The 22,241-nt window shown below is 46.9% G+C and overlaps 5 protein-coding genes, 2 non-coding genes and 1 pseudogene across 10 annotated transcripts; 5 read left to right on the top strand and 3 right to left on the bottom strand.

Moving 5' to 3' along the window:
* The first annotated feature begins 1,928 nt into the window (after nt 1–1,928).
* Nucleotides 1,929–3,197, top strand: LOC120710847. Its single transcript, XM_039996412.1, has 2 exons — nt 1,929–2,263; nt 2,370–3,197. The coding sequence occupies exons 1-2, from the start codon at nt 1,999–2,001 to the stop codon at nt 3,080–3,082; spliced, it is 978 nt and encodes a 325-aa protein (XP_039852346.1). The 5' UTR covers nt 1,929–1,998; the 3' UTR covers nt 3,083–3,197.
* A 997-nt stretch (nt 3,198–4,194) lies between these two features.
* LOC120709357 (proteinaceous RNase P 2-like) lies at nt 4,195–7,166 on the top strand. 2 transcript variants are annotated; one of them, XM_039994979.1, is made up of 6 exons: nt 4,199–5,177; nt 5,626–5,727; nt 5,819–5,994; nt 6,206–6,326; nt 6,440–6,508; nt 6,580–7,166. In XM_039994979.1, the coding sequence occupies exons 1-6, from the start codon at nt 4,203–4,205 to the stop codon at nt 6,811–6,813; spliced, it is 1,677 nt and encodes a 558-aa protein (XP_039850913.1). In that variant the 5' UTR covers nt 4,199–4,202; the 3' UTR covers nt 6,814–7,166. The 2 variants fall into 2 exon arrangements, with proteins under 2 accessions (XP_039850914.1, XP_039850913.1); XM_039994980.1 differs by lacking the exon at nt 6,440–6,508 and having other exon boundaries at nt 4,195–5,177.
* A 263-nt stretch (nt 7,167–7,429) lies between these two features.
* On the bottom strand, nt 7,430–11,238 carry LOC120709356 (probable aspartyl aminopeptidase). The gene is made up of 9 exons (XM_039994978.1): nt 10,884–11,238; nt 10,598–10,733; nt 10,242–10,514; nt 9,896–10,040; nt 9,536–9,775; nt 9,151–9,283; nt 8,876–9,057; nt 7,887–7,999; nt 7,430–7,759 (listed from the first exon to the last, which is right to left on the bottom strand). The coding sequence occupies exons 1-9, from the start codon at nt 11,110–11,112 to the stop codon at nt 7,651–7,653; spliced, it is 1,560 nt and encodes a 519-aa protein (XP_039850912.1). The 5' UTR covers nt 11,113–11,238; the 3' UTR covers nt 7,430–7,650.
* Nucleotides 11,239–11,899: 661 nt separating this feature from the next.
* LOC120709353 lies at nt 11,900–13,000 on the top strand (annotated as a pseudogene).
* A 433-nt stretch (nt 13,001–13,433) lies between these two features.
* Nucleotides 13,434–15,577, top strand: LOC120709354 (small nuclear ribonucleoprotein Sm D2-like). 2 transcript variants are annotated; one of them, XM_039994976.1, is made up of 5 exons: nt 13,434–13,576; nt 13,930–13,977; nt 14,076–14,150; nt 15,059–15,163; nt 15,256–15,577. In XM_039994976.1, exons 2-5 carry the CDS (start codon nt 13,960–13,962, stop codon nt 15,370–15,372), a joined length of 315 nt encoding a protein of 104 aa, XP_039850910.1. In that variant the 5' UTR covers nt 13,434–13,576; nt 13,930–13,959; the 3' UTR covers nt 15,373–15,577. The 2 variants fall into 2 exon arrangements, with proteins under 2 accessions (XP_039850910.1, XP_039850911.1); XM_039994977.1 differs by having other exon boundaries at nt 13,444–13,581.
* A 244-nt stretch (nt 15,578–15,821) lies between these two features.
* On the top strand, nt 15,822–15,893 carry TRNAC-GCA. Its single transcript has one exon. It is a non-coding gene; the product is annotated as a tRNA-Cys (tRNA).
* Nucleotides 15,894–16,015: 122 nt separating this feature from the next.
* On the bottom strand, nt 16,016–19,826 carry LOC120709352 (beta-fructofuranosidase, insoluble isoenzyme 4-like). 2 transcript variants are annotated; one of them, XM_039994974.1, is made up of 7 exons: nt 19,435–19,818; nt 18,581–18,589; nt 17,647–18,503; nt 17,390–17,548; nt 16,956–17,197; nt 16,747–16,840; nt 16,016–16,658 (listed from the first exon to the last, which is right to left on the bottom strand). In XM_039994974.1, exons 1-7 carry the CDS (start codon nt 19,640–19,642, stop codon nt 16,467–16,469), a joined length of 1,761 nt encoding a protein of 586 aa, XP_039850908.1. In that variant the 5' UTR covers nt 19,643–19,818; the 3' UTR covers nt 16,016–16,466. The 2 variants fall into 2 exon arrangements, with proteins under 2 accessions (XP_039850908.1, XP_039850909.1); XM_039994975.1 differs by lacking the exon at nt 18,581–18,589 and having other exon boundaries at nt 19,435–19,826.
* A 596-nt stretch (nt 19,827–20,422) lies between these two features.
* On the bottom strand, nt 20,423–20,502 carry TRNAL-UAG. The gene has a single exon. It is a non-coding gene; the product is annotated as a tRNA-Leu (tRNA).
* Between the last annotated feature and the right edge of the window lie 1,739 nt (nt 20,503–22,241).

The following is a 22,241-nucleotide window of genomic DNA, read 5'->3' as shown; positions in this document are numbered from 1 at the left end:
TCTAACTACTAAACCTAACAAATTACTGATACTACTAGCCTAACTACTCAATTTAGAACATCAACATTTAGTAATTGCTGATAAAATGGTGTTGAGAATATTACTGAGCCAAAGAGAAAAAGCCAAGGTACTACTGATCTAACAAAAAAAAATACTCATACTAGAAGCTAATAGAACTACTATACTAACTCATGTGATTGAGTTTCAGTAGTTTATAGCATGGTTTTTGGTTTTGTTCTTAGCCGTCAAGATCAGTATCTGGCTCTAGAAGGTTCAGTAATTAGACTATTCAAACTATATTGAGTAGTTTCAGTAGTTTTCTTACTGATCGAGCTCTATTTAATCTCATGAGGTTCCGTAGTGAAATGTTTAGTAATGACTACTGAACTACTATACTAACTCAGCATCATATGTTCAGTAATGACTGGAATTTACTGATGCTAGATGCTAACCCAACTACTGTAGTACTACTGAAAATAACATAGTGTTGAGCCTAAACTAAGCAATAAAAAATTTGTGCTTGCAGTAACAAATTACTGAATTGAAAATTGCTTACAGAACTACTGAAAAGGATGCTGAACTACCTAATGAACTACTGAAAAGGATGCTGAAACTGGATGCTCTCATAAACTACTGAAACTAAAGCAAACATAAGTTACTAAACTACTGAAAAGGATGCATGATCAAATGCAATGGAGGATAGGAGATGCGCTTTGTCGATAAAAAAAAGTGGAGCTATGCATTGTGAAAACGGACGCTCACCAAAAAATGTCAAATCTGCCAATGAGCCGTGAAGCAGGAGCATGCACCGCCTCAACTCCCCCGCTCAGGGAGCTCGAGCTGCGCACCCTCCCGGTCAGGCAGCAGTGCTCCCCCGCTGGGGGCACGCAAGCCACCGCGGCTGCAGCGCAAGGGCCCGGCATGAGAAAGGGAGAGTCAACCCCGCAGCTGCTGCTCGAGGCCTCTGCGAGTGCCGTGCAAGGGCGCGGGCGGATGTGGGCGGGACTGTATGCGTGATGCGCCCGGCGGCCGCCGGTCACAGTCGGCACTCCACCGCTAGCGCCGCACCCGGCTGCTCGAGGATGCCAGTGAGCCGCCTCCGCGCCCCTCTCCTCGATGCCGCTGCATGGGTGGCGCAGGTCGGCCCTACAGCCTCCACCGCTCGCTCGCGCGGCTAGGCTCGCCACGCCACGCTTCGCCGTCGCCGCCACCCCGCCATCGCCGCCGGGGATTCGCGTTCCTGATTTGTGATTTGGGATCAGGATCAGGGTGTGGGTGCCGGGGGGGGGTATCTGGCCCAGGGTGGGTCAAGTTGATGGGTCGAGCCGTTTTGGTGCGGGTCTCGGGTGCATAGGCTGGGTTGGCTGGTCGGTTGGGTTCTAGGTGTAGAATGCTATTCTACACCTAGGGTGTAGATTAGCACATGGTGACGTGCATTGCATTTAATTTGTCGCAGCACGCAGAAGATGCTCTCGATCTGGAGACAGATCGAGTGATGAGGCTGCTGCATGCATCCGGACTACGTAAAGCGGCAAAGCATCGCTTCACAAGTTTGTTAGTCCACAAAATTAATGCGTGCATTTCAAATGAGAGCTATGTATGCTACAATGATTATAAAGAATCAGAAGATTGTGTTCTGAACAACTCTGGCAATAGCTGGGTCCAGTTTCAAATTAAATTCAAAGCCAATAGCAAGTGTTTATGCAGTTTGTGGAAGGCTCGCGTGAGGCGCACAGAAAGGTGCCAGGTGCATTCAGGTGCACGCACAAGCTGGCATGGCATGCATGCATCTGGGCTGGGCTGGGCTGGGCTGGGCATGCACTACGGCGGCCGGCCGGGAGGCTGAGCATGCATATGCACAGCACGAGGTGGCCACGATCGACGGCCAGGACCTACCAGGCCCGCCCTATAAATTCGAGGGATCCATCTGCACACCAGCAGGCAGCAGTAGTAGCTCAGCTCGTCGTCGATCCAACAAGCTAATAAGATATATAGAAGATGGCGGCCCGGCGGAGGAGTTATTTGGGCGCTGCAGTGGCGGCCCTGGTGGTGGCCGCCGCCGCCTCCGTCGCCGCGCAGCAGCTAACTCTGCCGCAGCCGCTGCCGTCCAACTACCACATCATCACCCCGGGCAAGTTCAAGAGGGACCAGCAGCTGGCTTGCGGCGACCCCAACGGCAACAAGCCCAGCTGCAACGCCAAGTGCGACAGGCGCTGCCCCAACCAGTGCATCGTCCTCTGCCCAGGATGCAAGACCTTCTGCAGTACGTGCTTGCTTAATTATATTATATATCTTCTTCTTCCTCCTCCTCTTTTGATATACTATATTCGACATGCATGCATGATTCAAATAATTCACCGCCGCGGCAGTGTGCGACTTCTACCCCGGCGTGTCCTGCGGCGACCCCCGCTTCACCGGCGGCGACGGCAACAACTTCTACTTCCACGGCAAGAAGGACCAGGACTTCTGCGTCCTCTCCGACGCCAACCTGCACATCAACGCCCACTTCATCGGCAAGCGCAACCCGAGCATGAGGCGCGACTTCACCTGGATCCAGGCGCTGGGCATCCGCTTCGCCCACCACCGCCTCTACCTGGGCGCCCAGAAGACGGCCAAGTGGAGCAGCGACGTCGACCGCCTGGAGCTGGCCCTGGACGACGAGCCCGTCAGCATCCCCGCCGAGGCCGGCGCGCGCTGGGAGTCGGCGGCCGTGCCGGGGCTGTCGGTGACGAGGACCACCGCGGCCAACGGCGTGCGGGTGCAGCTCGCCGGGGTGCTGGACATGATGGCCAGCGTGGTGCCCATCACGGAGGAGGAGTCCCGCGTCCACAACTACGGCGTCACCGAGGACGACAGCCTGGCGCACCTGGACCTGGGCTTCAAGTTGTACGACCTCACCGACGACGTGCACGGCGTCCTGGGCCAGACCTACCGCTCCGACTACGTCAACCAGCTGAGCGTGAGCGCCAGCATGCCCGTCATGGGCGGCGCGCCCAAGTACGTGTCCTCCGACATCTTCGCCACCGACTGCGCCGTCGCCAGGTTCCGCGGCATCGCCATGGTCACCGCCAAGGCCTACTAATCCATCATTTGGCTTCATTATATTATTATTACAGCGCAGCATGCGATGCATGCCTGAATATGTAATAAATGTTCACTACTGTTGAATGAATGAAATCAACAACAAATTAAAACCAGCATGCATGCATGCGATGAATTAATTCCCCTTTGCGTACGCTCGCAGACTGGTCAGCTGCCCAGTCTGACGACCCGACGGGCGATTTGCGATACGACGAGAGCTGAGAGCGCAGAGACCTGCCTGCCTTGGCCGCACATTCTCTCGGCTGGCATGTAGGGCCCGTTTGGCACGGCTCACGGCGGCTCCGGCTTCAGCACTGTAGCACTACTGTAGCGCGGAGCCGGGTGAGCCACCCAAACCTGGCTTAGGCAGCTTCTATGAACAGTATTCGTGCCAGTGAGAGAAGGGAGGCAGAGCCGCTTCGGTGAATAGTGCCGCTACAGTAGAGCTACAGTGTTTGCACAGTGAAGCCGGAGCCGGCGTGAGCCGTGCCAAACGGGGCCGTAATACGACACGTCGACACCGACACCGCCGCGCGCATGCATGAAGTGTTAAATAAAGTTTATTCAAAAATTTTTTAGAGATGAGTATAATTTTTTGCGAGGAATCTAATGACGGTAATTAATTAATAATTGATTACAATGGTGCTACAGTAATTATTCTCTAATTACGCAATTAAAAGCTTCATTAAATTCTTCAGAGTTTATAACGCAGGTTCTGGAGTTAGTTTTATAAATTAACTTTGGAAACAAATTGGAAAGGAAATAAAAAAGTATGCCACAGGAGTGTAAGCCCCGTTCTGTTAGTCCAGTCATCATGGACCAAGTGAATAACTGTGAGACAATTTCGGCCATTTGACCCAGAGCCGGCTCCCTTGGCTCCACACACGTCTCAGCCCCCCACCACAGAAGGCGGCGGGGAGAGCCGGCCCGTCCACGTCTCCGTGGGCGCATCGCTACGCAGAGGGGGCCCCGGGGACTTTCCAGGGCTTGTTAGGCCCGCTCACTTCATCCTGTGGCATATCTGCGCCGTTGCTATCTATCCCTTATAAGCAGAGCGCTGTCCACGTGAGCTCACGGTATGGGACTAATACCACTGAGGCACCATGGGCTCAATCAGCTTAATGGGCCCAAACCAGCGAGCTAGGGCTCTTCTTCTCCGTCTTCCTCCCCGCTCCAGCCGCCGCCGCGCCCCGCACACGGCAATGGCAAGGCGCCGCGGCTCCAAGGGCCCTAACCCCGACCTCTCCCGCGCCCTCACCGATTGCACCCGCCGCGGGGACTCCGCTGCCGCCATGGCCGCTTTCGACAACGCCGTCTCCGACCCCGACGCCCCCGCCCGCCTCGCCGCCCACCAGTACAACCAGCTCCTCCATCTCCTCGCCACGGCCGACCGCTCCTCCTTCCCCACCCCCGCTGCCGCCGCGCGCCGCGTCTTCGACCACATGCTCCAGGCCGGCGCGCCGCCGTCCGAGGCCACCATCACCTCCCTCGCCCGCGCCCTGCTCGATTATCCTGACGAGGCCTTCCACCTTGTGGCCACCATGAAGGACAAGCACGGCCTCGCCCCGCGCCTCCGCTCCTACAGCCCCGTGCTCGCCGCCTTCCGCCGTGCCGGGGACGCCTCCAGGGCCTACGCTGTCGAGGCCCACATGGCAGCCTCCGGTGTGTCGCCTGAGGAGCCCGAGCTGGCCGCGCTCCTCCATGTCAGCTCCACAGCCGGCCACGCGGACAAGGTGTATGAGTATATGCACAAGCTCAGGCAAACCGTCGACTGCGTCACTGAGGACACTGCGCAGGTCCTCGAGGCTTGGTTCAGGACTGACAAGGCGGCCATGGCTGGTAAGCCCCAGTGGGACGCCGCTGAGGTGAAGGACGCCATTGTGTTGAATGGTGGTGGGTGCCATCAGCTTGGATGGCTTGGGACTGGCCCCTGGACGCTGCAGCGGGTCACATCTGGGCCTCATGGTCAGTGTGCTGGCTGTAAATGCCGCCTTGCTTCTGTTGACATTGACATGGACAAGACGCACAGGTTTGCTGATTCTGTTGCTGCTTTGGCACTTGAGAGGGAGACCAAAGCCAATTTCAGCCACTTTCAGGTGCATATCCCCGATTGCTTCTAGTTACCATCATTCATTTGCTAAATCACTAAGAATTAACCTCGGAAAATTGGCATAAACATACTGTGTCCTGCCACTTTTCAGAATACATACAGATAGAGCTATGCTATGAGGCTTGGACTTTGGATATGTAGGGTGCTCTATGTACATTGATTCGCACATCCTCGACAGAAAAATGAGCTGTTGTTTGCTGCCACGTGACTTATTAGGCTCGGGCATCCTTAGGCACCTAAGCTTTGCTTTTCATGCCAGTGTCATACTAAAACATGTCTGTCATTTAGAAATTATTATGTTATAACTAATGCATTGTATTCACATGACTATAGAGCTAGCGTAAAGAAATAGCTTTATTAATTAATTATTCAGATCCCTATGTTTCAAACACTACCCATTTGTGAACACCGATTGAGTAATATCATTTATGTAGGAGTGGTTGGAAGAGAATAAAGAATATGAAGCTATAGTTGATGGTGCAAATATCGCATTGTATCAACAAAATTTTGCGGAGGGCGGTTTCAGTTTGACTCAGGTCTGTGCACCACTTTACACCGACCCCTTTACACGTCGTTTCACGATACATCCTATTTCTTGTTCAAATTCACATGCTTAATATAGAGCAGCTGGACTCCGTTATAACAGAGTTACGGGGTAGATATCATGGTAAATGGCCACTTGTCATTTTACATAATAAACGAATTGCCAAGCTTATGGAAAATTCGTCCGATAGACATTTGATTGAAACTTGGAGAGCAAATGGAGCATTGTACACTACACCAAATGGGTCAAATGATGACTGGTAATGCTCAGTTTCTGGCCTTCAGTATCCCTGCAATTACTTTTTAAGTTCAAAGTTCTCAAAGACAATGGAAACACCTTGTGGCCACCTTTTTGTAAACTGGGAGGTGTTTCGTCTTTATGTAGTAATTGTGCACAGACCACAAACATTTACAATCACATAGTATGTGAAGTTTTTGCTTTTTCTCATTGTTAGGTTTCTCTCCTGGCAGGTATTGGCTATATGCAGCAATCAAATTAAATTGTTTGCTCGTGACCAATGATGAAATGAGAGATCACATTTTCGAGCTTCTAGGATCATCCTTTTTCCCAAAGTGGAAGCAGCGCCACCGGGTGAGCTCAATGTCCATTTTCCATGCGTGATTTATTAGTTTCGTAGGGCCTTGATCCTTTTCTTTAAACCTTTTTCACATATTGGAATTTTTAAACTTGTTGCTATTGTGCAGGTAAAGTACACCTTCAATAAAGGGAAAGCAGTGCTTGTGATGCCACCCCCTTATTCTTCAGAGATTCAAGTAAGTATCCTGGTTTCAGTTATTTTTCCAGAGCCCTGTATTTTCTGTTGCTTATGCAATATTTTTTACAGGAGTCCGAGGTGGGATCTTGGCATGTTCCGATGGAAGAGAAGTCTGGGGATGAGAGAGTTAGGATTTGGCTTTGTATTGGCAGGACAGGGACCTGCAAAGTACCTGACAAAGTTCCTACAACTAATGGAGTAGTCCAGGAAGTTCCTCCAAATGAGGCATCTAACGGGGTGCAGCAGAGTTTGCAAGAAGATAAGGCTGATTCGAGAACTGGTAAAAGAAAGGATAGAGAGTGATTTCCTATCCAGCAGTGGCATCTATGGTAGGAGTGGTCATCCATGAGCAACTAAAGCATACTGTGTTTCTGCAATCTGCTTGGTTGTGTATTCTACAAGCAGTTCTTGCCGTCCCAAATATTTGGGACAATGATCATTACCCTTCCTTACAGTTGTGCGCCAGATAGGTTAGAAGCAATCATTGGCAAAGGAAACTACACTGGCACTAAGGATTTCATTGATTCCATGATACAGTGTAAAACTCAACTGGGTATACCATCGTTTCCTTTCCCTGGTTAATGAAAAGTTTATTGCATTCTGTATCCATGATAACCTTTCAAGGTGACATTGTTGAGCGATACATTTATTAAACACTTTCATCAGAATGTTTTACTAGCTAATGCCACCTGCTGCTTTTGTCCAATGCAACAATATGGAGATAGATTTATTACACGTGTTTCCCTAATTGTGGACAAAATTTTATTGGAATTATTAGGTTAAGGATTGCGGTTGTCAACTTATAAGCTTTAACTATTTTTTATTTAAGAAATCATAACTGTTGTAAGACGATGCTTATTTTCCATCATAAGAAACAAAAGTAGCTAACGATATGCAGCCAGATATATATCCCATCAAAAGGAGAAATGGCGAGGCTTTTATATGTCCCAAGTTATCTCATGAAACAGAGTTGTCAGCACGTAAACTTATACATATCAACGGATTTCTCAACTCATGGTCACGTCCTGAATGGTACAAACAGACGGGATGTCGGTAATATATAAAACTGATGCTATGCTAGATAGCCACAATTCGAATTTCCATTAATTATTCAAACATTGAACAGTGAAAGATATAGGCCTAAAAATCTACATTCAACTTCCTGTCAATATCGGAGAACATCTCAAAAAAAGCTTTGAAGTGCCTGTATGTTGTGTCAACATCTTCTTTGCCGCACATTTCTCGTATGCTGCAACCAATGCAAGGTAGTATAGTATTCAGCGATGCAAGATTTCAAAAAGAAATCAGCAATTCACGAGAGAAATTTGTTGAATTAAAACATTCCAATAACAAATGTTGAATGAGCTGATTAATACCTGTGCATCGAAAGCTGAGGAATGCCACAGTCAACAGTCCGTATGCCAACACCAGAAGCAAGTATGGGTCCAATAGTGGAGCCACATCCCATATCATTCCTTACAACAAATTCCTGTATGGTATTAAAATCAAATGAATAGTTCCGGAAAAACCACCTAATGCAATCCAAACACAAATGAAGCAACGAGAGAGATTTGACTAAGAAAAGAAATTACAACAACAACAACAACAACAACAACAACATAGCCTTTTTTCCCAAGCAAGTTGGGGTAGGCTAGAGATGAAACCCGAAAAAAATAAGTTCAAGGTTCAGGCACATTGATAGCTAGTCTACAAGCGCTCCTATCCAAAGCTATCTCTTTAGAGATATTCCAATCCTTAAGGTCTCTCTTAACCAACTCATCCCACGTCAGTTTAGGTCTACCTCTACCCCTCTTTATATTATCGACCCGCTCAAGAACCCCAATACGCACCGGCGCCTCAGGAGGCCTTCGTTGGACATGTCCAAACCATCTCAGCCGATGTTGAGTAAGTTTCTCCTCAATTGGTGCCACCCCGACCCTATCCCAAATAACTTCGTTCCGGACTCTATCCCTCCTTGTGTGCCTGCAAAACCACCGCAACATCCGCATCTCTGCTACACTCAGTTGCTGCACATGTCGCCTTTTTTAGGCCAACATTCAGCACCGTATAACATCGCCGGACGAATTGCTGTCCTATAGAATTTGCCTTTTAGCTTTTGTGGCACCCTCTTGTCACAAAGGATGCCAGAAGCATCTCACTTCTTGCAGCGGTACTGCAGTTGCTGCTCTACCTATCAGTGGTACTAGCAAAAGATTATAAACAAACAAAAAAAATCAGATCATCATTAGCCTGTCTTTAGTCCGTTGCACAGCTCAATAGCTCGTCCATGTCTTTTCATACACATCACTATGTTCTTGCAAACCAGGCTACTAATAAAACCATAGTGCAGAAAACTGAAAAGCACCTGAACTGGAAGGTTTTGGATCCTCGCTATTTCTTTGAAGAGAAAAGCTGTAATAGCACTTGTGGCATAACGTTGGTTAGCATTGTGCTTGATGACAAGACCCTTCTGTAGCTCTGGTCTATGGCACTCTTCATGCTTGTCTGAATAGTTTGGGTGCAGGGCATGAGCCATGTCTGCCGAAACTAAAAAGGGTAAATAAAAGTCAGTTAGAGCAACTATTCCATCCTCTTACATCACTGGGGACATCTGATGAGCCCTACATGTTCAAGTCTTACCAAGGAATGAAGAATGTATTGCACGTTCCAAAGCTCCCTCCCCCATTGACTGATGCATCAAGGAATCGACGATTCGTCTCATAGCCTGGAACATGGTTGATGCACCTGCCCCTTGCATTGAATCTGAACCCACCTGAATAGTGCAGGGAACAAACATGAATATCAAATTAGTTCCAATTACCCCCTTAAAAAATATAGCATTCCCTGAAATCACAACTAGAGATTTATTTCTTGCTTAAGGCCACCTTAAGCAAATAGCCATCTTAAGCAGGATCCTAATGAGGAATAGGAATCTAGAAATGCAAAGATATATTCTTCACCAGTAGAGTAAAATGTACTGTGACACATCTCATGCAGGGCAGCACTTTTTGTGCATATAGCGTACCTCCTCGTTATCGAACATAGCAACCATTCTTATAGCCTTCTCATTGGACAGTTGTTCTGCTGCCTTGGAAGAGTCCATGAGGGATCTGAGAGCACAATAACATGAGGCAAGATTATCCAGTCTTCCAGAATAGATGAACTCATTGTACCCCCCGCCAAGGCAGCTAGGCTGAGTATCACATACGTTCAATTCCATACCAATTATTTCATTCGATTGACAACCAATTTCCTCTGAGAGAATCTGATGAGTACAGAGATAAGAAGAAGATATGATTTCAAGTCATGTGTTGCAATTTCCAAATAAATTTTCGTACAGTGAAGGGGACAAGCCCCAAAACAGAAGCAGTGGGATTAGAGGTACCTGCAAAAATAGCGGATGGTGGGCGACTTTTGTAGAGCTAGAACTTTTGTCATCAGAATTCATAGTTGCTTCTTCATGCTTTGTTGCAAGAAGTGGAACAAGATGGGTCTCTAGGTTAGGCTTGAAGCCATCAGAATTCACTGTGCTAAAATGAAAAGGAATTCACTAAGACAAGGGGGGAGGAGCCATGTTTTTTCTCTCTCTTTTTTGAGAAAAAAAAGTATAGATGAACTTTAGAAGTATTTTCTTAATATACAATGCATAGAGTAGAAATCATAAATCATATATAAATGGTAATGATCATAAGATTTACTAGACAAGTAAGAAGATGAGTATGTGAGATCACCGGTTAAGATGTATGGCCAGTGTGGGCACACGTATCAATGGTCTGGTGATCTTGACGAGCTTATGCTTGAAGGAATCATCTGCAGCCTTGAGGATGACTCTCCCAGCCAAAGTTAGATCCCTGTCAAACCAAGTATGCCACAGCCCACTCCCGTAGGTCTGCACATTGACCATTTGGTGGCCAGATTTGAAGGTGGCAGACCTGGGCTTGAGCTTGAGGCATGGACTATCAGTGTGGGCAGCGATTATATTGAACCCGTTCCCGAGCCTGTACCTGCAGCGGTGTGTATGCAATGCATTCATATGGGGTGGCAAGTGCAAGGCACGCGTGAATAAGAAAGAAGTGAGTGGACTGACTTTTCCCCAATGGCAAAGGCGACCAAGCAGGACATGTTGCGCGTGAAGAAGTAGCGTCCACCGGGCTGCAGGTCCCAGTCATCACTCTCGCTGAGCAGCTTGAAGCCCGCGTCGAGAAGCTGGCGCTTGGCCTCAGCTGGAAGGAACACAAGCATGCATGGCGGAGCAGAGGTTAGTTGAGCGGAGCGGAGTTAGCAGGAAACTGAGTAATATCGTCGAACACTAGAGCGAGCGGGGGGGCAGGAGGCTGGAAGACTAGAGAAGGGGCCGGGAGCGGGTGAGGAACCTGTGGCGTGGAATTGCGTCCATGAGTCGTTGAGGTAGTCGAGGAGGCCGGCGACGATGGATGGCGGGGCGGCGTCGAGGGGCGAGGCCGGGTGGGTGGAGCAGAGGAGGCGCGGGGAGACGGCGGGGAGGCGCAACCAGGACGAGGTGTAGGAGGAGAGAGGGGAGCGGGAGTAGGGCTGGGCTGGTAGCGGCGGAGGCCTTGGGAGGTGGAGGCGGAGCAGAGCCATCGACGGCCGGCTAGTGTCGGGCGGGGCGGGGCGGGGCGGCGCGGCGGAAGGGAGGTGACGACGGGCGAGAGAGAGAGAGAGATAGGACCGTACAAGGCCAGCCCAGCCCAGCGGAGCCCAAGGCCCAACACAAGTGGAAATTCTGATTTGATCAAATTTCAAGTGAATTTAAACCGGTGTTTTGGAGTCGGACCGTGGCGACTCCAAATTCTTTGCCAGCCTGAGCCTTGGTTTTTTGCTTGTCCTCGTCTCAATCTCATCTCAATTATATATATTTGACAGGTTTGTGTTTGCTTGCTTGTTCTTATATATATATATATATATATATATATATATATATATATATATATATATATATATATATATTTGTTCTACTAATTAATAAACTCCGTCCTATGTATTATGTATATGTAGAGAATGAATGGCGTACAGGTAGGTATAGTAGTAGTGTCGCCCACGTCGTCGGTCACTATAGCTATGCTGCAAACTAGCTAGGAATGACATGACATGCGCATCCATCCCCAACCACCTCCCCACTCTTCATTCCACCCTTCCCTCCCTAGCTACTCGGTCTCCTCATCTCTCTCATCGATCCACCTCTTCATCCCCTTCCTCCGTCCGATCCATCATCCATCAACTGCCCTGCTAAGCTTATTGACCAGCCCACCGGCCGGCCGTCGCGTCGCCCGATCCAATAATCCGATCGATCGAGACAAATAATCATATCCATATATAATAATATACATACATGATGCAGGCCTCGTCAACCACCACCGGCCGCCGCCGCCGCCGATGGAGATCGGGTGGCCGACGGACGTCCGGCACGTGGCGCACGTGACGTTCGACCGGTTCCACGGGTTCCGCGGCGTGCCCGAGGAGCTGCGGGACCTGCGGGGGCGCCCAGCGCCAGCAGCACGGTGTTCGGCGTGTCCACCGACTCGATGCACTGCTCCTACGACGGCAGGGGGAACAGCGTCCCCACCATCCTGCTCCACCTGCAGCGCCGCCTCTACCACCAGGGCGGCCTCGCCGCCGAGGGCCTCTTCAGTTCAGGATCGCCGCCGACGCCGCCCAGGAGCAGCGCGCCAGGGACCACCTCAACTCCTCCGGCCTCGTGCCCGACGGCGTCGACGTCCACTGCCTGGCGAGCCTCATCAAGGCGGCCTGGTTCCGGGAGCTCCCCGGCGGCCTAATGGACGACCTGCCGCCGGACGAGGTGGCGCGGTGCCAGACGGAGGACGACTGCGCCCGCCTCTGCGCCGCCAGGCTCACGCCGCCCAAGGCTGCCCTCCTCGACTGGGCCGTCAGCCTCATGGCCGACGTCGCAAGGGAGGAGAAGGCCAACAAGATGGGCACGAGGAACGTCGCCATGGTCTTCGCGCCAAACATGACGCTAGTACGGTCGATCATCCATCTATCGTTAATTAATTAGTATTAATTACTACTACTTGCTGCTGCCGCCGCCTTATTATTATTATTATTATTATTATTATTATTATTTATTACCTTCTTCTTTATTTATTAATTAATTTTCTGATGAACACACACACTAGAGCGTGGATCCCCTGACGGCGCTCAAGTATGCGGTGCAAGTCATGAACTTGCTCAACATGCTCATCGAGAGGGCGCTCAAGCACCAACAACCATCACCGGCCGATCATGGACATGCCGCCTCCTCCTCCTCCTCGCCGTCCTCATCGTCTTCCTCTGCTGCTGGTGGTGGTGGTCGTCCATAATTCATATCATGACACAAATATAAACAATCATTCATCCATCCATTGATGATCGATGTAATACTAGCTAGCTGCTAGTTGCTTTGCTTGGCGTGTGAATTATATTCAAGGTGACTCGTGCAAATGGTCAGCATTGCATTCTCTCTCTCTCTCTCTCTCTCTCTCTCTCTCTCTCTCTCTCTCTCTCTCTCTCTCTCTCTCTCTCTCTCTCTCTCTCTCTCTCCTCTCTCTCTCTCTCTCTCTCTCTCTCTCTCTCTCTCTCTCTCCCGTGTATGGATCGTGTCTGATGTGATGGACATCGTCATACCATTCCCGTTTAATACATATAGTTGCTGTATGGTATCCTGATATATGAATGTGTGTTTGGATGTATTTCAGTTTCGTCGACTATGTCTGCTGTTTTCCTCCAAACGCAACGTACATAGGGATCACTCACTAGAAATTTAATAAATAAAAACTAGAAATTTAATGAACAAAAATCAAATTCGACCCACGGGCAATTTCAGCCCAAACAAATAAAATCATCGATGGGCCATCATATCATCCACGGCCGCGGGCCGCACCTCCTCCAAAACACAATTACACGCGATCCGACTAAACCCAGGGGGCCATCTGCAAAACCGCCAGAACGCCCCCCACCCCCTTCTTCGCTTGGTTGGGGTCCAGGCGTCCAGCCCAGCCGAACTAGGGTTTCTTCTCGCCGCCGCCTTCCTTGTCGCCTCCACGCCCAGGTAAGGTAATCCACCCTCTCTTCCTTCTCCCGTGTATTTAGTAAGTAGCCTGTGATGGCCTTGCGTGGACTCGAGATCCATCCGGACCTAGTTTTGTTGCTTTCAATGCCCTAGTTAGTTTGCTGCCAAGGATTGCTCTTTTTTGTTGTCTATTCTTTTTTTTTTTATTATTTTCTGAAATGAAATTTGCGGGGGTCAACCTGAATCCCCCCATGCTATACATTAATCACGCCTCGGTATGTATATCCAACTCCAATAACCGCCAAACCAATAGACGGTGTTAACTGCTCCCAATAAGCAAGCTTTCATTCAAGCTACTAAGCATTTGCTTTTTTTTTTTGCCCCATGTGAAGACTGCCGGCTCTACTTGGTGAGCCGCACGGATGGCGGAGGAAGCCAATGTAAGCACCAAGTGGCCGCTCTTATTTCTCTACTTTTGTGGTGCCTGTCTTCTTGGTATTAACTGGTTCATGTGCGTTCAACGCCTTTGTTGAAACAGGGAAAGAAGGAGGAGGAGGAATTCAGCACAGGCCCCCTGTCAGTGCTGATGATGAGCGTCAAGAACAATACCCAGGTTGCTACATTTCTACAACTATTGTGATCTCAGCTTACCTCTCCACTCTCAACTGTCAGTCTATCTACATTGATTTTCTCGCCCAAGTACACAAATTCTGATAATTTCTTGTCATGTAATTGTGCTACCTCAAAGTTCAGTTAACCGAGGTGCCCACAACAGAATGCACTATATCTTCTACAGTTATCTTCCTGAAAATTATATCATCATTAGGGTGTGTTACCATATTTTCTGTAGCAGCATCATGTTCCTTAGCTATGGTTCTCGTTTCATTTGCTACAACATGTCCCCCATAGGCCATAGCTGTGATTCCAACATCACTTATGTCCAACAGCAGTAAGTGGTGGCAACAGTCAGTTTTGCATCATGATTTGATGTTATGACCAATAGCAGTAGTGCCTGCCTCTGTCTCAGGTTATTCAGCCTACATTTTCTACATTCCTGTCTTTCATTTATTTTCACTATCTGAAGTTGGATTTTTGTGTTTTTGCCTTGATCTGTTTTCAGAGTGTAATGACTGATATTGTTGTAACCTGACTAATTTGTTGAGTCTAAGTTGCTTGTAAGTTGGTTAGCCATAAAACGTGGTCACGTATTGACGTATTGCAAATAAACACTGATTCGTCTACCTAGGTGCTGCTAGCTTCCAGGCCAGCAAGTCTCAGTGTTGTACATTTTCACGCACTAGATCTGAACTCTGCATTTTAAACCCTGGACATTGTTAGCAGGCTACAAAGTGTGCTAGCTATATCATTGTTAGTTTGTTACCCATCAGCTATATTATAGTTTCTCTCTGGTGTATCGCATCGCATTTTAAGCATTTTATATTATGCTTAATTGCTTAGTGTTGACTGCAGATAGAATTGTTCAACTGTTCTTTATTCTTATCACACTCTCTTACATCTTAGGTTCTTATCAACTGCCGGAACAACAAGAAGTTACTTGGTCGTGTGAGGGCATTTGATCGACATTGCAACATGGTTCTTGAGAATGTTAGGGAGATGTGGACTGAGGTATATCAATATATGGCATGTTATCTGAGCTGCTGTATCAGTTCCGTCAATTGTGTTTATGTGTTCACTAACATCTGTTGCTCTTATCACAGATACCAAAGACTGGTAAAGGCAAGAAGAAGGCTCTTCCGGTGAACAAAGACAGGTTCATAAGCAAGATGTTCCTCCGTGGGGATTCAGTCATCATTGTTCTCAGGAACCCGAAATGAGTTGGACAACTTTGCTAGCTTGCTGTCTAGTCTGTATGCCAAACACTCCAAACATGGGTGTATAAGAGACGATTCTTGAGACGGATTTATCCGTAGTGATGGTTGAGTGTTTTAGTTGGATGCTGTGATGCACCTCTTGTATTCACTGGTACTTTCTATTTGGCTCGATCATCAGTATATCAAATTTAGAACTCTATGTTCCATTCGTCGATTCCCATTTGCAAATTGCAAGGATAGAAATGGCATGTGCTTGAGCAAAGCAGGGCCGTCATATGCCCACAGTAATTGCTTTCGGGGTAGAACCGATCTGGGAGCGTCATTTTTTTTAGGCAAATCTGGGGGGGTGGCATTAAAGCAAATCACATTATTTATTAGCCGGCACCACAAAATGAGCGTTATTACAGTTCGTTGTCTTCCAATAGGTTGCATTGGAAATTGTTTGCTCAGAAGGGTCCATAGCTCAGTGGTAGAGCATTTCACTGCAGATCAAGAGGTCTCCGGTTCGAATCTGGATGGGCCCTTTCACTGTTCTTTTTTTTCCCGCTTTTCTCGAGCTAAGCTACTGACAAATTTATTTTGTGACGATGCAAGATCTAAAGATCAGACACAAGTCTTCACGGGTCCTGGAACTTTATAGTAGTTGTCCATAAAATACTTTCACTTTGAACGATGGAGTTGTTTGTTATTCTAATCAGTAGTACTAAACAATAATCTATGTTTCCTTTCCTTCTCTCAAGCTAAGCTACTGACAAATTTATTTTGTGACGATGCAAGATCTGAAGATCAGACACAAGTCTTCACGGGTCCTGAAACTTTATAGTAGTTGTCCATAAAATACTTTCACTTTGTACGATGGAGTTGTTTGTTCTTCTAATCAGTAGTACTAAACAATAATCTCTGTTTCCTTTCCTTCTAGCAAATGAATTACATAATCTGAGGTCAGTCATCTGGTGTTTTGTATTGTGTCCCCCCTTCTTTTCTTTCCGGGAGCTAAATAATAAGCTTGCAAGTAGGAATGCCTTGATGTAGTAACTCATGCACTCCCCCAATGGTCAAAAGGGTTTGTTATTACTAAATGATGTATAGTAACATGCTTATCCGATCTTCACATTCACTTGTGCTCTCCTCATGCTCCATGCCTTCAGCTGAGGCACTTTGACGGTGCTAGTTCCATTGTTGAACGCATACATCCGAGTGCCGCCGTTGATGAGCGTCACGGGGTAAACCCTGGCCATGATGCAGAGCCTGCCACCGCCACCAAAGCTCTCCACCGCAGAGCGATCAATCTGCAGGGCGTCCAGAGGTATTGCTGTTATAATTCATCCATTTCATTTCTTACATGAACAACAGTGTAAGCAAAGCTCCCCAACTCACCAAAGTTCTCAAAGATATTGTCTTTTCCTTCTCGAGGTCAAATTCGAAGAAGCCTCCATAGGCAGGTGTGTACAGCTCTGGTCTCAAGGATGATCTGCATAAACAAGAAAAATTAATTGATGCAATGGACACGAAATTTTTACAAATATCAAGATGTCTGAAAAAGTTAGCAAAAACTGAAAAATAAAAGATGGAACGCGCGTACTAACTTTCTCAGATCAGAGCACATAAGAATCATGTACTTCTCCTGTGATTTGTAAACTCTGAAGTGTACAGAAGTGTGCTCTTCCATGTTATCAGACGCAAGAACCACAAGTCCAAATGGGCCCACATCACCATGAACTGATGCACCTGCTTCCCGACAATGCTTCTCGATGTCCAAAAGCCAGGAAGGATCAAAAGGACCAGCACGATCTATGGATGTAAGCTCAAAATATATCTCCACATCTGCCTGTTTCGAGAAAATCATGTGCCGGATCAGCTGCAGCTGCTATGAAAAACAAACCGGAATGGCAAAACCTAAGTGTGCGTAAAGTACCACAGGCACAAAGTTAACTGTTATTATGGCATCCAGTTGAAGTAAAAAGAGAGCGATTTGGAACTCGGAGGGTCAAGTAAGCAAGTGTGTGCAGGAGAAACTAGCCTGTAAAGTATCAATTCCCTTAATCTCAAACAGATCCCCCTGATTCAGCTCCAAGCTTTGGTGGCCGACTTCTTCTCTTCGAAGTGACTCAATCTCTTCAACTGGCCATTGCAGCAATTGCTTACTGTTGCTATCTAACCATATAGTCCTGGGGATCGCCTAAATTTGGGGGGGAAACGAGGGTGAAAAATGAATTAAAGCAACAATCACTAACTCAACAGGAAATAGGCAATGCAGTTAGAGGCAGATTTGCTTACATGGATTCCTGCCCAACCTTTGGCAACATCATCTGACGAACTATCTGTCTCATTGGTCCAACCCCATATAATCCTCCTGCCCCTCTTCGAATCGAAGAACGACTTAGAAGCATAGTAATTGCCGTAGTCAATCCTTGACCACAATCTTCGGTCATCAAGTACGGTATCTGGGACAAAGGCATCACTTTTGAGATCATAAACACCAACCATGTACTTGTCACAATTATCCAAGCTCATTTTGAGGACATGCTTAGCACCATTCGGGATAGCTGCAGATAAGTCCAATCCACTGTTCTTTCCGGGTAATACTGCAAAGAAATCTGGGCACTCCCACATGGTGGAGGCATTGGAAGAGTACAGTGGGTGATCAACTCTAGTCCAGTTCACAAAATCCTCGCTCTTGTACAAAAGTGCTGCACTGTAGCCGTTCAGCTCAGCCCCAACTGCTATTCTCCACAGTCCATCTGGTCCAATCCATCCGGTTGTCGGATCTCTAAACTGGTCTGAGTTCAATCCTTGACCAACTGGTTGGATCAATGGGTTGTTGTCTGGTTTGATCCATTCCCTCAGGTATGGATCAGACAAGTTCTTTGGAAACACAATGTTTTGGACTTGACGCTTCTCTGTGTCAGCACCAGTGTATATGATAGCAGGCCGACCGCCCTTGAGGATTGTGGCTGAACCAGTCCAACAACCATTTATGTCACTCGGAGTTGTTCGTTCTATCGCTGGCTCAAACCGGATCCAGTTGATGAGATCTGTTGAGACCGAGTGGCCCCAAACTATGTTACCCCAGAGTGAACCGTTTGGATTGTACTGGTAGAATTGGTGATAGATACCATTGTAGTACATTGGTCCTGGAAATGAAGGCAGCATTAGTTGAGGAATGTTTACAGTTTGGTATGCAAGTATTTTGTGTAAGAGAGACACATACCATTTGGATCTTTTGAATTGTCAAAGGTTTTAAAAGATCGCCCATTCATCAGAATTTTGAAGGACAAAAAAAGAAAGATGGTGTCAAAAAAGCTTGTAGAACTGCATATTGATATGTAAGACAGTACAAGCAGGGGCAAAGATGCAAGAGTTCAGAAGCTGCTAACACTTTATTGCCCAAGGATCATCACGGAAGATCCCTCTAATATTTTGGAGATACTTTCAGTTGGGTTGATAGGGTATTCGGTATTGCCTAACTGAATACTTTCAGACGGTGGTAGTACCAGTGGAGCAAGTCCAATAGTAGATCTAGAGATGAACCAAGATGGGTATGGGGTGACAACTGAAATGCTTCCCTTCAAAATGGGGTAATGAATGTGAACTTTTTATCAACGAACAACTTCGATTAGGGCATAGATTTAAATATGGCTATCACTATATTACAGCGGTTACTGAAAATCTAACTGCACTGCAGTGCCATAAATGTGAGCACCTATCCTGTGCAGCATTCAGCCACAGGACTGCACAAGCACAAGTATTGAGTTGCCTACCTAACTTTCCCATCTCATATCATGAGACATGAGCACACAAAAATTATGGTCACCTACTTCTAGGTTTAACTGCTCCAGATGATTCTTTTTTCCTAGAAAGAAAAGGAAGCTCTCTCCAGTTGGGCAAAACTAGATCAGAGGTTTTTCTTGAACCATGAAAAAGACCCGAAACTAGAAGACAATAGCCATTTGTTGTTTTTTGTGTGTCGACAAGTTTCACTGCAATGAACCCATGTTTTGGTCTGCGATTGCAAGAAAGTCAACAGGCGATAAGTAGTGAGAAAAGAAGAGCACAAGCTCATACCGTTGATCCAGTTCTTGGGAGGCTGGAAGTGGTAGGCAGTCCTGTACTTGGTGCTGACAATAGAGGACACCTTCGGAGACTGCGGATACAGGAAGACCCTCTGCGTGGCCTGTGCGACTCCATTCCTTCTGCTCTGCAGACCAAATTCATCGTAGGAGCCCAGTGCAAGGAAGAGAAGAAAGGCCCAAGGACGGAGCATGAGGGCCATGGAGAGAGAGAGAGAGAGAGAGAGAGAGAGAGAGGATGCTAGTGCTAGATTAGATTAGATGAATTTGTTAACTCTTTAACTTGACAAGGTGAGCAGTAGTAGAAAAGTAACGAAACAGTTGCTTTGGGTTGGTTCAAGGAGGGTCTCAGAATATTCAGAGGAATACAGCAGAGTAATTTATTTCCACCGGTGCTGTGGCTGACTACTTTGCATCCAGAACCTTTACTTGTAGAAATATCACGCACTGGGAAACAGGAGTACTAAATAAACACGTTCAAGTTTTATCTGAATCTGCTGCGAACAAAGGTTCAAAATGAAAAGTTTGAACCATGTCAAATGGTGTGAATGAAAAGAGAGAAGTATTGTTGGACCGTCGGAGGAATCTCGATAAGAAGCAAGTTTTATCTGAATCTGCTGCGAGCCAAGGTTCAAAATGAAAAGTCTGAACCATGTCAAATGGTGTGAATGAAAGAGAGAAGTATTGTTGGACCGTCGGAGGAATCTCGATAAGGGGCCGGCCGGCCGGCCTAAACATGTGCTTCTCGGGCTTGGTAAAGGTTTATTGATCTGCATCTTCTGCAGCTCACAAGATTAATACTAGGATCATCAGTCTAATCAGTGACCAAGGGAAGACCATGAGTTTTTCTGTGTTTGCCAAGAGAAAGTGAACAGATAATAGGGGACTGAACAAGGTTTTTTTTGTGTGGGCGCGCAAAAGAAAGGAAAAGAAAAAACATTGACAGCTGTGGGATTTGTTCGCAAAATAAAGGAAAAAAATATTGACAGCTGTGGGATTTGAACCCACGCCCTTTCGGACCAGAGCCTAAATCTGGCGCCTTAGACCACTCGGCCAAACTGTCATTTCTGATTGAAATTCTACAAAATGTCTAATAACGCATAAAGTTTTAATGGAGAATGATGTTATATCACTGCCTTGCGGAATTTTTTTTGAATAATATTATAGAAAAGTGTGAAAATAGATAGTCAATTAAGAAAATTGTAGATTTAGCAGCCTGTCGGCTCGTAGATTGCCGATAAGAGAGTTCTCGTTATCGGCACTTAAACAGCCGATTGGTTGTCCAAGTTGCCTTCCACGTCGGCTACGGGCTTCCACGTCGGCGCACGCATAAGAAACTGTCGGCTACAGGCTTCCACGGTGGCGCATGCAGAACTTGTCAGCCATTTCTTAGCCGAGAGGCCCTATCGGCTCTCCAATGACCGAGAAGCGCATATATTTTGCCCATCTGCGTAGTATCTCCATGCACCCGAGAATTGATTGCAGCATGCGAGTATCTCCATGCACTCGAGAATTAAAGCACATGCATGCAGTGCACAGGTAGCCTGACAACAATTAATACTCTCTACATCCCTTTTGATAGCTATATTTCACCTTGGCACAATGATCCAGAAAAATAACCTTACTTATCATATAATAAATGTAAAGCAGATTTTTTTTTGTTAGTCCTCCAATGCTTTAACTGAAAACTCATCGTCACAATGCACCCAAAATTTCTTGCAGCATGCACGAGTACTACTCCTTTCATTTTTATTTACATGTCATATTATATTTATTCTAACAACAATACTAAGAGCATCTCCACCGGCTCTCCCCACCCAAAACTGGTACTTTTGGTAATGGAATGTGTAGCAGATTGTCTATTCCATCGCCAATACTAACAATTTTTTGTGATCGTTAAAACACACAGCATTCTTGCTGAAAATATAGGGGATTCCTCTCTCTACCTTATCCTTTGAGTAATCTGCTACTGCACTGGCTGCCAAAAACTTAAAAGGAATTATATGTAATGGAGAGAGAAAATATATAGAGTATAAGAGATACATAATCTACTAGAGATGCTCCAGCTATGCACTATCAATATTAACCAACCTATGCACAGGTTGCTGGCTAACAGTTAATACCATGTTTAATCCAATAACTGGCTCACTGTATCTTTATCTAAATTCTAATTAAATATTAGGGTAGGCATAGCACGAAACGATGGATATATTTAATGGGTGCATACAACTACTCGGCTATGGGATTGCCGATTACGCCAATCGGCTTTTGAGGGCCGATATAGGCCCTGTTTGGGACCGCGACGCGTCGCGTATGAGCGAGAAACGCGAAAAAAATCTCGCCGAACGCCTCGCGACGAACGCGCGTCCGCCGGCCGCCCACAACGCAAAACACGGCAAAAAGAACTACGCGAGCCAGAATCGCAAAAGCGGCCTCCCAGCCGCTTACACGTATAAGCGCCGCGCGTTTCTCACCCACCGTCCCAAACAGGGCCATATGCACGTATTGCCACGTCTTTGCCAGGTAGACTTGTTGGCTGTTGCACTGCCGATAGCATTTCTATCGGCAATCAGGTGTCCGACAATACGCTAGATTTGCAATTTTTCTATTTTACTATCTGTTTTTGCATTTTTCTATTAAAATAATGTTATTTTAGAAAAGAAAAAAAATCCCTGCCTTGCGTGCTGTGTGTTTTTGGCCTGTTAATTGATTTTGAAGGTTCAACTGGCCTTTTATCTATCTTCATACTTAATCGAGCTTCCCTTCAACATTGAGCAGCAAAGGGTGTAACGTAGATGTATC

The sequence above is a fragment of the Panicum virgatum genome, chromosome 5K (genome assembly GCF_016808335.1).
Source record: "Panicum virgatum strain AP13 chromosome 5K, P.virgatum_v5, whole genome shotgun sequence".
Classification (NCBI taxonomy): Eukaryota; Viridiplantae; Streptophyta; class Magnoliopsida; order Poales; family Poaceae; genus Panicum; species Panicum virgatum.
This window is presented reverse-complemented; position numbering and strand designations above follow the sequence as displayed.

What these genes read in the sequence shown, in the direction of transcription:
- LOC120710847 (XM_039996412.1), top strand. Translation starts at nt 1,999, where the DNA reads ATGGCGGCCCGGCGGAGGAGTTATTTGGGCGCTGCAGTGGCGGCCCTG. An exon ending in AGGATGCAAGACCTTCTGCA is followed by an intron (nt 2,264 to 2,369) that starts GTACGTGCTTGC and finishes CCGCCGCGGCAG; the next exon opens with TGTGCGACTTCTACCCCGGC.
- LOC120709357 (XM_039994979.1), top strand. Translation starts at nt 4,203, where the DNA reads ATGGGCCCAAACCAGCGAGCTAGGGCTCTTCTTCTCCGTCTTCCTCCC. An exon ending in AGTGGAAGCAGCGCCACCGG is followed by an intron (nt 6,327 to 6,439) that starts GTGAGCTCAATG and finishes GCTATTGTGCAG; the next exon opens with GTAAAGTACACCTTCAATAA. An exon ending in CTTATTCTTCAGAGATTCAA is followed by an intron (nt 6,509 to 6,579) that starts GTAAGTATCCTG and finishes TATTTTTTACAG; the next exon opens with GAGTCCGAGGTGGGATCTTG.
- LOC120709356 (XM_039994978.1), bottom strand. Translation starts at nt 11,112, where the DNA reads ATGGCTCTGCTCCGCCTCCACCTCCCAAGGCCTCCGCCGCTACCAGCC. An exon ending in GCCTTTGCCATTGGGGAAAA is followed by an intron (nt 10,515 to 10,597) that starts GTCAGTCCACTC and finishes ACACCGCTGCAG; the next exon opens with GTACAGGCTCGGGAACGGGT. An exon ending in CTATGTTCGATAACGAGGAG is followed by an intron (nt 9,284 to 9,535) that starts GTACGCTATATG and finishes TGCACTATTCAG; the next exon opens with GTGGGTTCAGATTCAATGCA.
- LOC120709354 (XM_039994976.1), top strand. An exon ending in GCGTCAAGAACAATACCCAG is followed by an intron (nt 14,151 to 15,058) that starts GTTGCTACATTT and finishes CTTACATCTTAG; the next exon opens with GTTCTTATCAACTGCCGGAA. An exon ending in TTAGGGAGATGTGGACTGAG is followed by an intron (nt 15,164 to 15,255) that starts GTATATCAATAT and finishes CTCTTATCACAG; the next exon opens with ATACCAAAGACTGGTAAAGG.
- LOC120709352 (XM_039994974.1), bottom strand. Translation starts at nt 19,642, where the DNA reads ATGGCCCTCATGCTCCGTCCTTGGGCCTTTCTTCTCTTCCTTGCACTG. An exon ending in ATGTGCTCTGATCTGAGAAA is followed by an intron (nt 16,841 to 16,955) that starts GTTAGTACGCGC and finishes TTGTTTATGCAG; the next exon opens with ATCATCCTTGAGACCAGAGC. An exon ending in CAATATCTTTGAGAACTTTG is followed by an intron (nt 16,659 to 16,746) that starts GTGAGTTGGGGA and finishes GACGCCCTGCAG; the next exon opens with ATTGATCGCTCTGCGGTGGA.